At 32.6% G+C, this 15712-nt stretch overlaps 2 protein-coding genes and 1 non-coding gene across 9 annotated transcripts in view; 1 reads left to right on the top strand and 2 right to left on the bottom strand.

The window, feature by feature from the left end:
- Nucleotides 1-11934, bottom strand: part of dom (domino helicase) — a 26174-nt gene extending 14240 nt beyond the window's left edge. For 3 of the 5 annotated variants that reach the window (XM_087411107.1, XM_087411109.1, XM_087411110.1), the window contains exons 1-12: nt 10468-10698; nt 8797-9005; nt 7222-7999; nt 6027-6155; nt 4059-4297; nt 3368-3694; nt 2680-2890; nt 2185-2405; nt 1829-1966; nt 1654-1741; nt 1061-1254; nt 795-896 (exon numbers count right to left, since the gene is read on the bottom strand). In XM_087411107.1, the coding sequence (XP_087267233.1) occupies nt 795-896; nt 1061-1254; nt 1654-1741; nt 1829-1966; nt 2185-2405; nt 2680-2890; nt 3368-3694; nt 4059-4297; nt 6027-6155; nt 7222-7999; nt 8797-8994 (2625 nt within the window). In that variant the 5' untranslated portion in view covers nt 8995-9005; nt 10468-10698. Of the gene's footprint in view, nt 1-794; nt 897-1060; nt 1255-1653; nt 1742-1828; nt 1967-2184; nt 2406-2679; nt 2891-3367; nt 3695-4058; nt 4298-6026; nt 6156-7221; nt 8000-8796; nt 9006-10467; nt 10699-11798 lie in introns of those variants that run through there. The other 2 variants (XM_087411108.1, XM_087411111.1) reach the window with 2 other exon arrangements.
- On the bottom strand, nt 3084-3221 carry LOC147908154 (small nucleolar RNA snoR639/H1). Its single transcript, XR_015546826.1, has one exon. It is a non-coding gene; the product is annotated as a small nucleolar RNA snoR639/H1 (small nucleolar RNA).
- Nucleotides 10857-15712, top strand: Rad51D (Rad51 recombinase D). 3 transcript variants are annotated; one of them, XM_011053115.2, is made up of 7 exons: nt 10857-11009; nt 11096-11760; nt 13108-13271; nt 14176-14285; nt 14437-14647; nt 14863-15039; nt 15320-15712. In XM_011053115.2, exons 3-7 carry the CDS (start codon nt 13128-13130, stop codon nt 15641-15643), a joined length of 966 nt encoding a protein of 321 aa, XP_011051417.1. In that variant the 5' UTR covers nt 10857-11009; nt 11096-11760; nt 13108-13127; the 3' UTR covers nt 15644-15712. The 3 variants fall into 3 exon arrangements, with proteins under 3 accessions (XP_011051417.1, XP_011051415.1, XP_011051416.1); XM_011053113.2 differs by lacking the exons at nt 10857-11009; nt 11096-11760 and adding an exon at nt 11989-12129; XM_011053114.2 differs by lacking the exons at nt 10857-11009; nt 11096-11760 and adding an exon at nt 12160-12294.

Genomic DNA, 15712 nt, shown 5'->3' with positions numbered 1-15712 from the left:
TTTGGAATATTTAGTTTGAAAAAAGTTCTCCTCGTTCAAAGATTTATTGAAATTTATTTATTAAAACATTATTGACACTATTTAAAAAAAATTAAAAATTAATGTAACAGTAAAATATTTTATACATAAATTTTTGTAATTTTGTAGTGATTATTTTCGAGAATAAAATATGTATATTTATTCATGGAAAAACTATCACTGTTAATTTTCCTTTCGTAAATGATGATGAGCAAAATTGCTGCTTCACCACCTTGGATCGAAAGGATCGTTTAAATTTCTTAACGTCTAAATAAAAATTAAAATAAAGAAACAAAAATTTGCCGATTGAAATATTTGATAAAAAAAGCATCTAATTTAATAAAAAAATACATTCTTCTATATATATTTTTCTATATATATAATATACATATATAGATATATATACCATTTTTATATATTATATATATTTATATATTATATATATAGTATTATATATATAGTATATATATAGTATATATATAGTATATTATATATATAGTATTATATATATAGTATATATATAGTATATATTAGGTGTTGGAATTAATTCGTAGCGTTTTACAAGTGATGGGAAGTCTTTCATTAATGTATTTTTTAATGCTCATGTGAAATAAATAACATTCTTTCATTAAAAACGCTACGAATTAATTCCAACACCTAATATATAGTATATTATATATATAGTATTATATATATAGTATTTTATATTTATAAAATTTAATAAAATTAATAAAATTTAATAAAACAAAATAAAGTATAAACGCAAGCAAACTTACACTAGTGGTAAGTAACGTATTTCCCTTAGGCTGGATGCTTTCAGCCAACGCAGCAACGTTATCCATTTCATTATGAGCGTCCGAATGATCATCTTCTGCGACCTATTATGACGAATAAACAATCATGTGACAAATTAAAAAAATATGTATACATAGTAATAGAAAGAATTAAAAAATGTAACAATAATTAAAAAACTTAAATAATAAAATTCAATATAAAATAATTATAAGATTTTAACATATTATGTAAGATAAAAAAGACTTACTTTATTCTCCAATTGTTTTTCCGCGGAAGGATCTTCGAGAAGCGATTGAAGTCCTACATCCGCTTCGGGATCGCTCTGAGTCTGAGTCTCATCTTCATCACTATCGTGATCACTCTCTTCGCTTTCACTCTCGTTGCTACTTATTTGGTCTTCGATCTCCTGTACTCCTCGTTCGCTACTTTCTTTATCCGTACCTAAGTAAGAGAAAATACTTGATTAAATATAATTTACTGTATTCCTTCAATAATAATATATAATTTTCGCAATTTTCTCAGACAAATGCCTCATTTCACAGCACGGATAATATGAGATAAATGAAAACCAAATATCTCATACTGTCAGTTGATGGTAGTAGTATCATCACTGTAATAAATTATTTACAAACAAAAGCATCTTTATATAATAAAAACTTTCATATGATAATCGAGATAATAATTAAAGCTTTTTATAATAATTTAAAAAAAAACTGATTTAAATCGTTTATAAAGGTATTCAAGCAATGCGCAATTCAAAAAAGCGTGTTTAAACTGAACTTATAGAAATAATAAAAATATTTTTCAAAAGAACTTTAAAAAAAAATCTAAAAAATTTACCTTCAGCCTCATCATCCTCGTCCATCAACACATCCGACATATTAGCATATTTGGCCGCGAGTTCGTCGATAGACATTTCATTATCAGCCTAAACAAACACATCCTTATTTAAGTCTGACAAAAACGATTTATGATAATTGCTTGGTTATTTCTTGAAAAATAGAAAATTATGTACCTTAAGTTCATCGAGTTCTCGCTTATGATCGATTTCTCCCTCGAGCCTTTCCTCTTCCATGATTGTATCTTCTTCATCCGTGGATTCACCAGACGCTACGACGAAATCAGCATCTGCATCAACTGCTTCTTCATTTTCCTATAACCAAAAAAATCATTATCTCATTTTATCTTTTGATAAATATTTAAATAGACAATGATTTAAGAACTTCCAAAATTGAAAGTCATTATATAACTAAAAAATAACTAATTTAAAAAAATGACTAATTTCAATATCTTTATTAATTTACAATATCTATAAATATTATATAAAAATAATTTTTGTATATGCAAATATTTATTTTATTAAAAACGTACAATTTGTTCCTCTTCATTCGTTGCATTATTCGGCGATAGACTTCTGTTTCGATGCTCCAAATAATCTGGTGGTAAGTCCTTCAAAAGATCTTCCAAAGGTATTTCCGATTCTTTTTTTAACAACTCAACTTCCTCTTTGTGATTAGTCGTTTTCATTTCCTCTTCAGCTTTAGCTATGGTCTCCTCGTCATCGTCTGAACTCTGATTTGGCTGGAATTCCTCTGTAATAGATTATATAAAATTAAATTATTTATGCAAACATATGTCGTATATAACTATAAAATACTGTAAAATATTTGTATAACATTAAAGTTCTGTAATTTAAATTGTATCATGCAATAATTTTACATTTCCAATAATAGCATTGAAATGAATATTAATAATATTACATATTAATAATATTATTAATTAATGTGTTTTATTGATTGCATGCATATTAATGTTCATTAACATAAATAAAAATTAATTACATTTTATTATGCAAGTTAAACGTACCATCAGAATGACATTTTCCCACTGGGACTGGCGAAGAGATACGTGAACTATTTATGGAAGCTGGAATACTCTGTGGACCGTCGGTCTTGTTGAGACCTTCTGTCAGCCATGTGGAATATTTCTCTGTTTGACCCACAATGAAATTTAGATGTTGATCCAATGCCTTCTTTCGTTTTTCTTCAAGTTTCGTTTGCTGCTTATACTCCACCAACTGTTAATATTGCAGTTATTATTTTGATAATTCTGTCCACATTTATTTCGCGTGTATAAAACTCGTTTTTAAAACATGTAAATGGATTAATGTCTAAATATTGTTGCTAATTATTAATAAGAAATGTTATAAATTCACATCCATTTATATTTTTGGTTTTGCGTTTACGCAATTGAGCATAATTTAATACGAATGTCCTGCGCTAATTCTTTGGTTGAATTTAAAAGAAAACCAAACAACCATACACAATACGCAGACTTTGCTATTCCCACAACGAGCACACGCTTCCGATAAAGATGCATCAAAAACGCCGGCTTAATTAGTGTGGGGTAGAATAAAGTTATAAAATCAATGTAACTTTCATAAAAGTAATTATAAAATAAAAAAATTAAACAATTTATCATAGAATTAAGTTAATACAAAAACTGCTTAATTTATCTATGTTTCTAAATGTGTACACTTTAGCTTTTCACTTACTTTCTCAACATTTGCCCAGAAAGTTTTAATCTCCTTTGCGACCAAGCTGGCAATTTTCTTCAGTCGAAGTTCCTGCAATTTCTCAGCCTTCTGTGCTTGAATCGCCTTCTCCTGAAAGTACTTTTGCACCATTCTCGCGCATTTCTTCGCCGCTGCCTTCTTCCATTTACGTTCTTGAGCGAAGTCAGCGGCCAACCAGACCATTTCCTCTAGCAAGTAATCCCAATGGGCTTTGGTTCGAGTTGGTTCCTGCACCTTGGGCAATCGCCGTTCCGACCATAATCCCTCGCGTTGCAGTTCTGCAATCCTTTGCATTACATACGCCTCCTATATTCAGATAATTGCAGCCATTAGCATATAACATAAAATTTAAATATATAAACTATACATTTGACTGACTTATTCGAAAAGAAATAAATATGTACAAATTAGATAATTTAATAAACTAAATTAATTATTTAATATAGTTATATTACTATTTCAATAAAAGATAATTTAATAAACTAAAATTGTTTTAAACATGTTTAGTAAAAACAAAATTATTTAAGTAAATAATTCGTTTATAAAAAAAACCTATAAGAAATTATATCCAATCAAACTTACAAGTGGTTGCTGACATATTTAAGACACTATAAATATTTGTTTTTTTTACACCGAAAAAAGATAGTATTAAAATAGTCGTGGCAATTACCTGCTTAGCTTTTTCCACAATTTGCTCCTGATTGTTCGAGATATCACAGGAAGTAGTTATGGTAGTGGGTGTAGACAACTTAACGAGCTTAACGATAGGTTGTGGACTATTGAGCGCAGCTGTAGTCACAGACGATTTCGGGGTGGCGACAGTGATTATAGACGACGAAGACTTTTCTACCACCGAACTCACGGCCGTGGTCGTCAGTTTCGACGAGTCTGTAACCACCGACGTTCCACCTAAAATGATAACACCACTTTGAGATTGCTATGATAATAAATAATGTGAACGATAATATTCATATGCATTAATCAAAAGATAAATCAAAGAGCTGATTGCGACAGCAACACATGTATTAGGGTAAGATAGGGTAATTTTGATTAAAATTAAGTATACTCTTAAATTATTAGAGATTATACCTTCCTGCAATTATATTTTGTCAATCTTATACTACTTTTTTTATTTAGTATGATCTGATTATAAGTGTACAAGCACTTCTTCCTTCCCACATAATGTAGAATTAAAATAAAATAAAATGCTTTTTTCATATATTGTATAGGAAAAGTTATTTTCAAATTGCACTTGAAAAATCATATCAAAACAAAACAAAATGAATTTTTAAAAAAGAAGTTGATATTTTAACATGGCATTAATAAAATTGAGAAAAAAAAGCTACCGATGTTATGTTATAAAAATCTTCAAAATAATACTTTTTTTGCACCATTGATGCCATTTTTTTAAATTATGACGTGATAAAAATTTAGCTAAGAAATTTGCAGTCAGTGACACTCTGTTAAAAAAAAAAAGGTCAAATTTTTCTCGAATAGTGTAAAAAAGAAATTAGCACAAGAACAAGAAAATTGAGGCAATAAATGAACAGAGAAAGTAAGAGAATTGAGATTTAATCAACTTATTCCAAATTGTAAGTTGAAGTTATCCATTAACACTAATATTTAGCAGATTGAACAAGAAGAAATTAAATTATATTATTATATTAATTATATCTGTTATAAGTCTTTAAGTAAATATACTTATCGGAATTTAGGAATTTTTAATTCATAATATTCAAGAAAATTGTTTATGTTATTATCAAAACAATTAACGATTCTTATTTAACTTATTTAACGCAAAAGCATGAATTATAAATAAGTTATTCTCTAATTAATATTACTATTTACATTATTAGATCAAAATTAGTTAGAACAATCTGCTGAACAACAGTATAAGAAAAATTTGTGTCAAAGTTACCCCATTTTACGATATTTAAAAATACTTCTGTATTTTGAATTAACAAAAGTAGACAAATATTAATACATTTCACGCGAATAACGATTTTAATAGATAAACGGAGAATATTTTTGCCAACATAATTCCACAGAACAGGCAAGAAACGTATCTACACGACATTGACAACAATTAAAAGCAAGAAACGAAAACACTTCCAAAGTACTCCAATTAAAATAAATCTTCCATTTGCATCAAGATGTATGTGTACATACATATATGTATATGGCATAACGATAGACATATATTATTCTTCACCAAGCTTCAAATAAAAAAAAACATGCGTCTGCATTTAATAATGATCAGGTCAATCACCACATCATCGTAGTTTTTATATAACATGCTACACTTGTCTGACTCATTCTATAGAATGGGCATACAGTGGACGTATAGTGTTATAGCATGAAAAAATTAGATGTTATTATAAGATGACAGTAGAGTTCTACATCAACTTAATAGCTTTAGTAGTAGCAGACAGTTCTTTGGCGAGCGTTTCTCCTGATCATCGTTCCAAAAGTTTAAGTCAAGAAGTACAACATATGTGTATAATACGGAAGTATATAACGCGTAAAAATAATCGTTTATTACAAGAGCTTGCAATATCTAAACTGCTTGGAAGCAAAACTAATATGGAGCGGCTTAAAGATACGAAGAAACGAACGACAGGCGATCTGCGGTAATCACCTATAATGAACGTGGGTGCTACGGTGGAAGCGGATGGAGGGTGAACGGTGACTGGCGAAGACTGGATTGCCGCTCGGAAGGCAAACACCATGCCATGGCGGCCCCCTTGAGGCCTACCTGGTACTTGTCCTAAGTGCATCATTTATTCCGTATACAAACCGAATTTCAATTCGTTATTAAAGTAACATGAATGAAGAAAAATTTACTCCGCAAATAATATTTTCCTAAATGATAAGAATTCTCTAACACAAGGATCTAAATTATAACTGGTATTTTTATTTATTCTTTTTTATTAATTAATATACGATAGATAATACAGGTATGTACGATAGATAAAATAACGGTAAGAATTAAAAAAAAAAAATTCTTAATTATAAAGAAAACGTATCTAAATAAAAATATAAGTGAACATAGGTAGAATAACAATCCAAGAAAGATGAGTTATTATGAAAAATGTGTATTCAAATAAATTTGAAATTTATTGCTTAAATTGTAATAATATTTATAACTTTCATAATTATATAAAATCATATTTTTGAAAAATTCCTTTACATATCATAAATCGAATTACAAATCTATTGAATTGTGGTAGAAGGAGAAAGAGTATCTATTTCAACGTATAGGGTGAGAGAACAGGATTATTATTTTCGCTTATGACGTCGTGATCCAATAAAGCTGCAACAATATTCAGTCGATTTTCTCTATTCTGAGAACCCGTATTCTAAGGCTTTTCTTTATCTGATATAAGTTTTCCTCTGCATAGGAGTGAAAAAATGAGTGAAAGACAAAATATTCTTTATTCTACACAAATTAAAAGATATCAAAGAAAGATGTTAGGATAGAAAAGAATTCTTTGGTACATCTTAAAATAGAGGAACATGACTGCATATTTAAGTACGAATGAACTGAATGAAAAGAACAAACACGATTTTCGCTATTAAAATTCAAGAAATATTTATGGATGCTAACAGAACATTCATCGCATTTCGATCTGAGATCGAATTGACTTGCTGCTTGAAGTATAACATATAATATTCACACACAATTATAATGATACATGTTTTCCATCCAGATATATTAATGTAATATCAATCAGTTTGAATGTATTACGACGAAAACATTAGATCATAATTGCTCAGAAGTAATGAAGAATTAAACCTTTTTATTTCCATAATTAACGGGTATTTATAATTACCTTGACTGAGTTGGGCTAGAGCTGCAGCAGGCAGGGTGGTGGACACCGCTACTGGCGTGACGCCCGCCCCAGCGATTTTAACTTCCGCTCTTTGATTCGGGACCTGGACCACTGTGGAGCCGGACGTGACGGTTGTGACAGTGGTGGTAGCGGTGACAATAGCGCTAGTGACGGTCGTAGTAGTGGTGACAGTAGTTGTAACAGTAGACAGCTGTGAGAATTCTGGTATCGATGACAGTGGCGCAGTCAAATCCTCGTCATCGTCATCCGGGTCGAGTCGATGCTGACGCAGAAAATGTACTAACTGCGGCGTCGGAGATCGCTTCCGCCAGGCATAATACTCCATCATATTGCCGCCGGTTTGCAGAAAGAACAGTTCCGATGCATTTTCCGTATACTTCTCACGTACGCTGCGTATCCGCCGTATTTTATGCTCCATTATTCGTCTACGATATTCGCTGGCGTCAAATGGAATCGGTTTCTCCGTCGTTTCCGACAATTTCAGCCGTTTCCTCGCTGGTGAAAGTGATTGCACCTGCACCTGCGGCGATGATACCTGCGATGACGTCGGCGCTACAAACACATTGCTTATGGAAGTGCGTACAAGTTTCGGCGACGTTGTCAGCATAAGCTTAGTAGAGTTCTGTGGCCGTGACACTGTCGGAGGCGATGTGCCGACAATTCCGACAGCGTTGCGCGGTGGCGTACCCGCGATGTTAACGATTCTTGTAACTTGTTGCGTTCCGCTCGCATTAGTTGTGGCATTATTCGATATGACCTGGGAGTAAAAGTTCATAAGTACTACTCACACAAGCAAAAGAAAGGACGCCGTATTAATTATATTATAAAATTGAATCTTGAAATAGAAGAGTTAGTTTTAATGCTTATAATGTGTGTGCAAGAAAAGATGTTATAATCACAAGATTCAATAATGGATAGTTTTTGAGCTATGAAGTATCAAAGATGTAAAGATGCTCACATAGAGCAGCTTTATCATACAATATCATAATGTAAAAACAATCTATTTTTGAGCCTTGTATCTACAATATCTTTTATTTACCATATTATAAGCTAAATTATACATAAAAATTCCTTTCATAGCGATCCAATTTTATTTATATGCAATATTTATATTAATTATAATATATATATATATATATATATATAAGTACATATTAGTGCGGAGTTCTTTTATTACAGAATTATGCCAAAAATGTGTACAAATTAATAATTATTGAATATGAAATCAATTTGATAATCAGTAATATTTAATAAAAATAATCCAGATTAAAATAAACCTCAGCAATTATATCCAATTATTACTTAATTAATGATCAATCATCACAATTATTAAGCATTATTAATAATTAACAAATAACGGAAATAATGGAGGTCAAATTTATCAATCATGATTAAATTATTAATTATTAATCAAGATATTACAAATGATAAAGCTAGATGAGAGAAAAAATATATCTCATATTTATCATTTTTCGCTATTTAAAATGTAACACATATTATACTTCATGAAACACAATATGCAGTCAAATTCTGATTACAAACATAAACATTTACCTGTGTGAAACCAGGAACCTGAGTTGTAATAACAAACTGTTGCCCACTGGTAGTAGCGAGCACATTGAGGCCTTGAGCGGTAGCGAGAACTTGCTGCAGACTGACAGTCTGTTGAGCTGAACTTCCGTTATTTCCGCCATTATTAGCCGCACCCCGACTAAGGGGTGGTAAAATAGGTGCACCCTGTTTATCACTCATTGCACGTTACGCTGAAAAGATAAAAGTAACACTGTATTACAGTAACTCACAATAACACGTAAAAATTCATATTTTATCATACAAAACATAAATACAGAAACTTTTTAAAGAATTCCTTCTCAACAATAAAAAATGAATTTATTTTGACACAATATTACATTTTCATATGTTGAATCTTATAAATATTCTAATATGGAAGCATATTTCAGTTTTAATGGAAAAACAAATTCTATTTATACTCTAATTCCTTTGACACATTTATTTTTTAAGATTATTTTAAAGTTCAAAGAATATTTTAAAGTCTAACAATTAAAAAAATTTTGTTAAATAAACTGAAAGATTATTAATTATTAATAAAATAAAAACAAAGAACTGGAAAGTATTAATGTAGAGAAACATCCTTTTAAAAAAATATAATAATTATAATACATAAAATAGGCATTTCCAACCAAATAATATAAATGTAAAACATACATAGAAAAAAAAAGATAATATATGCAATATAGAGAATAATGCATTCACTGTTATATATAAATAAACATGTATTTAAAAAAAATAATTATTTAAATCAGTACATTTACAATTCACAACACACACATATACAGATTATTTTTTAAATAATATATAAAATGCACACAACCTTTGTTTAATTAACATAGATTATAAATTGGCAAAGAAAAACAATGAAAGTAAACATAAAAATATTCATATAAGTATGCACATTAAAAAGGAAAATTTTAATAGAAATACTTTTTAACAAACATAACTCATACTTTAATGTCAACTTAAATTCTTTCGAGAACACGCAGAGCACCTGCAAAATAACCGCGTGATTTAATTGCAAATTATCGAAGGAAACAACAAAGATAAAGAAAAGTTTTAAACGACACATAAAGAAGCGATAGCAACGGCCTACTAGACAAGTTTGTTCATTCTAAGAAAATGTTGATCATTTATAAGGATTAATCAAGACAATGCGAGAAAAAGAGCGAATTTGAAAAAGGCGTTTCTTATACGATTTGCGTTAAAAAAAGGAACAGATGCATTCTACGATCGAATACATTCGCGAAATTTAAAATTTACACGGCGACAGAATATAATCAGGAAACCACGGAGACCATCGAACGACGAGGATTGTCAATCGACTATCGTGAATCGGCAAATCGAAACAATCCGAAAATTCGAGGGAGCTATCTGAGAGCGTCGTACGTTCGTGCATACATCAAGGGAGCGATGTGCTATATCGAGGCGAGCGCCGGTGATGAAATACGTCGCGAATGCGAGACGAGCCGCGCGAAAAGACGACGGGTCGCGCGCGTGTCCGGTGTCGCGGGCGTTGTAGGGGCGTCACGCGAGGAAACGACCTCGCCGACGACGCTCGGCGCCGACGGGTGGGGAAGTCGCGCGGTACGATACAAAGGAAATCTCTCGTCCGCCATGTTGGCGTTGGCCCCGAGACGGACCAAGACTTACCATAATGTAATCACAAATTACCGCGACGTAGGTGCGCCATCCACGGGAATGATCGTCACGCCCGTGTTCCGCGTGGGTCAACTCGTAATTGGGTACCTCACGTAACATACGGCGCATGAGCTATATCTAATATTTTATGATACATCGTCACACCGCACGCCCAAGGACGCGTACGCACTTCTAAACATGGCGACGGCTGCGAGGAGAGTTTTGGCCCGCGGCTGAAACGAGCCAATCTCGAGTATTTATGCCAATCGCGCAGAGATGGCGTTGCGCCTCCCCTCCGATTGGCCTGCCGCGGCCGTTGCGCGCGGCAACGTGGCATCGACAGAGTCGCGTGATTGGCCGGTCCGCTCGTACGTTCGAACATGCGGCTGAAATGTGCTAACTCACATCCCCGGGTCTGTTCGTTTTTTAATCGCACTCCCTACACTCCCGTATTACGCGCAATACTAAATATGGATATTCAATTTCGAGCTCTTTCTCGCCCAAGAATGAAAAACGCCCATACACTGTTATCTCTGCCAAAACTACGAATACATGTAATTATTTGTACTTCAATTTTATTCGATTAATTCATTTTTGTCGGTTAATAATTACCTATGATTATGTGATTAATTATTTACAGGAATGACTGTAAAAAAGAATTCAAATGGACACGTGATTTTGCACAATCAGCGTATAATGTAAAATATGAATAAGAACTTTAGTTCCTTTTTCTTCTTTCGGAGTTTAGAAAATTTTGCTCCATTTTCAAGTTAATTTAATAATCGCTACTCAACTGAACAATAAAAAAAAATGAATATTCATCGAATGTTCATAGTTAATTAATTACTAATTCCGATATTTTTTTTACCGAACTTACTTCGCAGTATCCTGTCTATTAAAATTTACCGTTTGATTGATTTCTTATCTCTTGGACTTGCCAAATTTCTTATCTTCACCTTAAAATTTAAAAAAATGCACAAGAAATTCAAATATCTCATTACGGTTGCACTTTTTACACCTCGTTCTCTCGCCTTCTTTCTCTTTCAAAGTGCTCCGGATTCATTCTATAAACAAAGAAAACTCCCAAAAAATGCAGAAGGAGTAATTATATCTTTCTTGCTTGAAACAAAGCCATTCACATTTGAATATTGAGGGGAAAAAGGAAAGAGCAATTTCCGAGAAAAAGAGTACAGAAAGTAAAGGTCGAAGCACGAAATCATCAGCAGGAAACGAATGTAGCCGTGCACCGATTTTGAAGTACACGCCACGTGGCAAACGGCCGACTCGAATCTTCGTCTCGCTACGGTAAATTGGGAGGTGGACACATACAACGTCGTACTTACCCGTGCATCGATCCTCTCCCGAATCACTCCATCCTCGTCGTTTCCGCGTGCTGTCGTGTCGGGGTCTCGCGTTGCCGGGGCCGACGAGTGCGGGCGGTGCGCCGTTCGATCGTCGATTCGTGCGCGCACGTGCGTCCCTCGCGTGCGAACGCGTACCGCTGCCGCCGCCAGCGAGCGGCATTTTCGTGCGCGGGAATCTCGATCGCCATCCTGGCCGATCTCTTCGAGGCGTCACGAGGTAGGACTCGCGAATCCGGTGGAATTCGGTGGAACCTGGATCCCGATCGTCGCCGCGGCGCCGGGACGTGCGACAGCCGACACGTCCGGCAAGGTGAGACGATTGACGCCACTGGATGACTGGATGCGCTGCGCAGCGCCTTCGTCTCGATTGGTGCAGATTGGCGGCACCGGGCCGCTCGATATCGCCGGAAGAACGCTTTAAAGATGCGTAGCGCGCGGGCGCGCGCGAGATAACGCTTTTCGAAAATTAATTCGCGTAATGAATTGTCTACTTTTTGTTCTAGAACTCTCTCTCTCTCTCTCTCTCTCTCTCTCTCTCTCTCTCTCTCTCTCTCACACACACACACACACACACACACATACACATACACACACACACATAGTAATATTAGTTTATAAGTTCTCAATTCTGCGACAATAATGCATGTTCTTTGAGATGTTCCATCTTTTTATATTTTATCCACGTTTAATAGTACGTCATCTTAGTTTTCTATATGTGTGTTTATTACTCACGTAAACTCTCTCTCTTATCTTTATGGAATATGCTTGTTCATTTTTCTTTTAAAATCTTTGTATATTGTTTCTTCAGAATTTGATCTTTTTCGATGTATACTTAATTGAATCTTTTCAATATATTGGTTTTAGCTCTTCAAGGAACTTATCCCAGAGCGCATAATAAATGTTGCCTCTCTCTCTCTCTCTCTCTCTCTCTCTCTCTCTCTCTCTCTCTCTCTCTCTCTCTCTCTCGCTATCGACAAATATCAAACATATACCTTTTTCATTTTAAATTTTGAATTTAAATATTCTTTCTTATATTTGCTCAAATTTTAATTTAAAGGTTTTTACAGTTGAGTTAAAAAATTATTCGACTTAATAGATTTAATTTGTTATAAAATTTCTTTCTACCCTTACAGAAATTGAATACTAATACTGGCCAATTAATCACTTATTTTTAATTAATATTAAAAGATTTGTTAAATGATTACATAAATTGACCACTATAAATATTACATTTTTATAAGATTCTTTCTGGAGGGAAGATTTTTGAACTGATTTTTCGATTTTGCAGATATTCGATAAAGGTGAAAAATGGTGAAACTGAACACAGATGTTCATCCAAGTTTATCGGAGACTGTAACGGAGAATTTGCGGCGGAGAAACATTGTCACAATCGTGGATTTTATCTCAACGAATCCAATTAAATTGACGAATATCACCGGTCTTTTGCATACAGTGTGTATCCCATTAATAAAAGATAAAGTAAAAACATTTTTGAAAATTATGAATATTATGAGAACAAGCGTCGTTTTTAGACATCAAGAATTGAAATAGATGGAAAAAATTGGGACATTTTCTTTTTTATGCCTGTTTCTACCAATATAAATTAATTTTAATTTTGATTCAACTTGTTCTTCATCTTTTTCTCTTTTTGGAACTAGAAAAAGATGAAAAGTTAGTTGAACCGAGAATAAAATTAAACTACATTGGTAAAAACGGGCATTAATGATTTTAAAAATGACACATTTGTAATTGCTTCAATTAATTCAATGATAATTCTAATGATAAGACATTTGATTTAAAAATTAGTATATTTCAATCGATATCCTGACGGAAAAACTTTTACGAAGAACTATATAAATTGAGATGAGAAATTATTATGCGTGATCTACAATGAGCAGTAGCAATAGTGGATTAAGAAGTAGACATATAAATCGATTAATCAGTTGATTATCCTGCTTACATTCGACTATGACTAGTTGATTTTTACGCCTACTGCTTAATCCACTACTGCTATTGTCCATTGTAGACTATACATTCATGTTTTATAGATATTCGTAGTGGGACGAGTATTATTTGTTTGAAAAGAACTTAAAAAATTCTTCACCCTCAAACAACACCACCTTTATCCCACTATGAATATCTACGAAAAATTAAGAATTTTTAAGATCTTATCTCAATCTATGTAGTTTTCCTGCACTTTTTTATAAACTTTTTTTTCACCAGGATATTAATTTATTTAACTTTTATTCGGAAAAACTGAATGAAATATATATAATAAAAAAAAAAGAGATTGATGGAAGATAGTTGTTTGACTTACTCAATATTCATAAATTCAATTAAATATTATTATTTGCAGAATGTGTTGCAAATGAAGCACTGTATATTGAAGAAATTCGGTGGCGTAAAAAAGAATGCAACGCAACACCTTGCGATAGAACGTAATGTAATTCTGACCAGCGTAACGTGGTACGTTTACAAGTTATTCCTTAATTGAATTGTGATTAATAAAAATATCCGATGTGAGAAACTTAAAAAATAAATCGTACAATGATTTTACACAGAGGAAGAAGAGAGAATGTATTTGATATTTAATTAATAATGTCTCATTCTGGAATAGTTTGGACGAATTGCTGAGAGGTGGCTTATATCCCGGACAGTTATGCGAATTATGTGGACCAAGGGCCTCCGGGAAGACTCAATTATGTTTCACAATAGCAGCTAACGTCGCTAGCCAGTCGGGCGGCATTGTGTGGTATTTTGACACAAAGAAAGATTTCTGCAGGTTGCGATACGAGGGAATTATGAGAGCGAGAAATTTCGAGCAAAAGGTAATAACATTAACTGCAAATAGCAATAAAAATATCGGTGCGTATATCTACCACAATTATATCAGTGTGATTGAAAAAGTAATGCTTAAAAAGAAACAAATAAATAATTGAATAAATAACAGATTTGAAAAATAACTTTTTATATAATTAATTATTATCTTTAAAATGCTACTGATTTTATTGTGAGTTCTAAAAGTCAATTTTCTTTCTTACAGATTATAAAAGATGCGTTGCGCAGTACAAAAATTTATCAAGCGCGTTCCTCCCACGAATTGATACAAGCTTTACGACAATCGGTAACTCTTTGTAAACAGGAGCAAAATGAAGCATCTTTTGAAGAAAGAAAGGTCCTCCTCGTGATCATCGATTCTTTACCAGCAATTATTTTCAAGGTGCCTTAGTAAACAAATTTTTATTGGTGATCTGTATAATATTCCAAATATATTATTGATTAAACTTTACATTACTGTTATATCAATGTTAAAAATAATACGATTAACACACACACAAAATTAAGGAATAATAACGTTTCTTATCTATTTGATAATTAAAATATTACATTAATTCATATTACTATAATATTAATATATATTATAATATTAATTTTACTGAAATTAATTTATATGTGAATGTACTCGTATTTTTTTAATAACCGATCATTTTTTCTTCAAGGTACCGCGAAATGGGCAACAAAGTGATAACGAGACAACTTACGAGCTTCAAGATTTGGCCGAAGTATGTCGATTCCTCACGATGGAGTACCAAGCAGTTGTAATTACTGTGAATTTACTCACTCAATGGAATTCTTCAGAACAAACGAATGCTGCTGACATAACACCGGCATTGGGAAAATATTGGGCAAATATACCAGCCACGAGATTGTTGATAACAAGGCTACATGGTGAAACTCGAAAAATTAATGTTTGGAAGGATTTAAGATTAATTGAGAACTCGTCCTGTATTGTAACTATAAACGATGTCGGAGTCACATCGTAATTAGCCGTGGTAAATTAATATTTAATTGTTACATTATGAAACCTTATTTGATAAATTGTTATATTTGAA

Source organism: Acromyrmex echinatior, chromosome 11, assembly GCF_024713525.1.
Source record: "Acromyrmex echinatior isolate Ae372 chromosome 11, ASM2471352v2, whole genome shotgun sequence".
In the NCBI taxonomy this organism is placed as follows: Eukaryota; Metazoa; Arthropoda; class Insecta; order Hymenoptera; family Formicidae; genus Acromyrmex; species Acromyrmex echinatior.
This window is presented reverse-complemented; position numbering and strand designations above follow the sequence as displayed.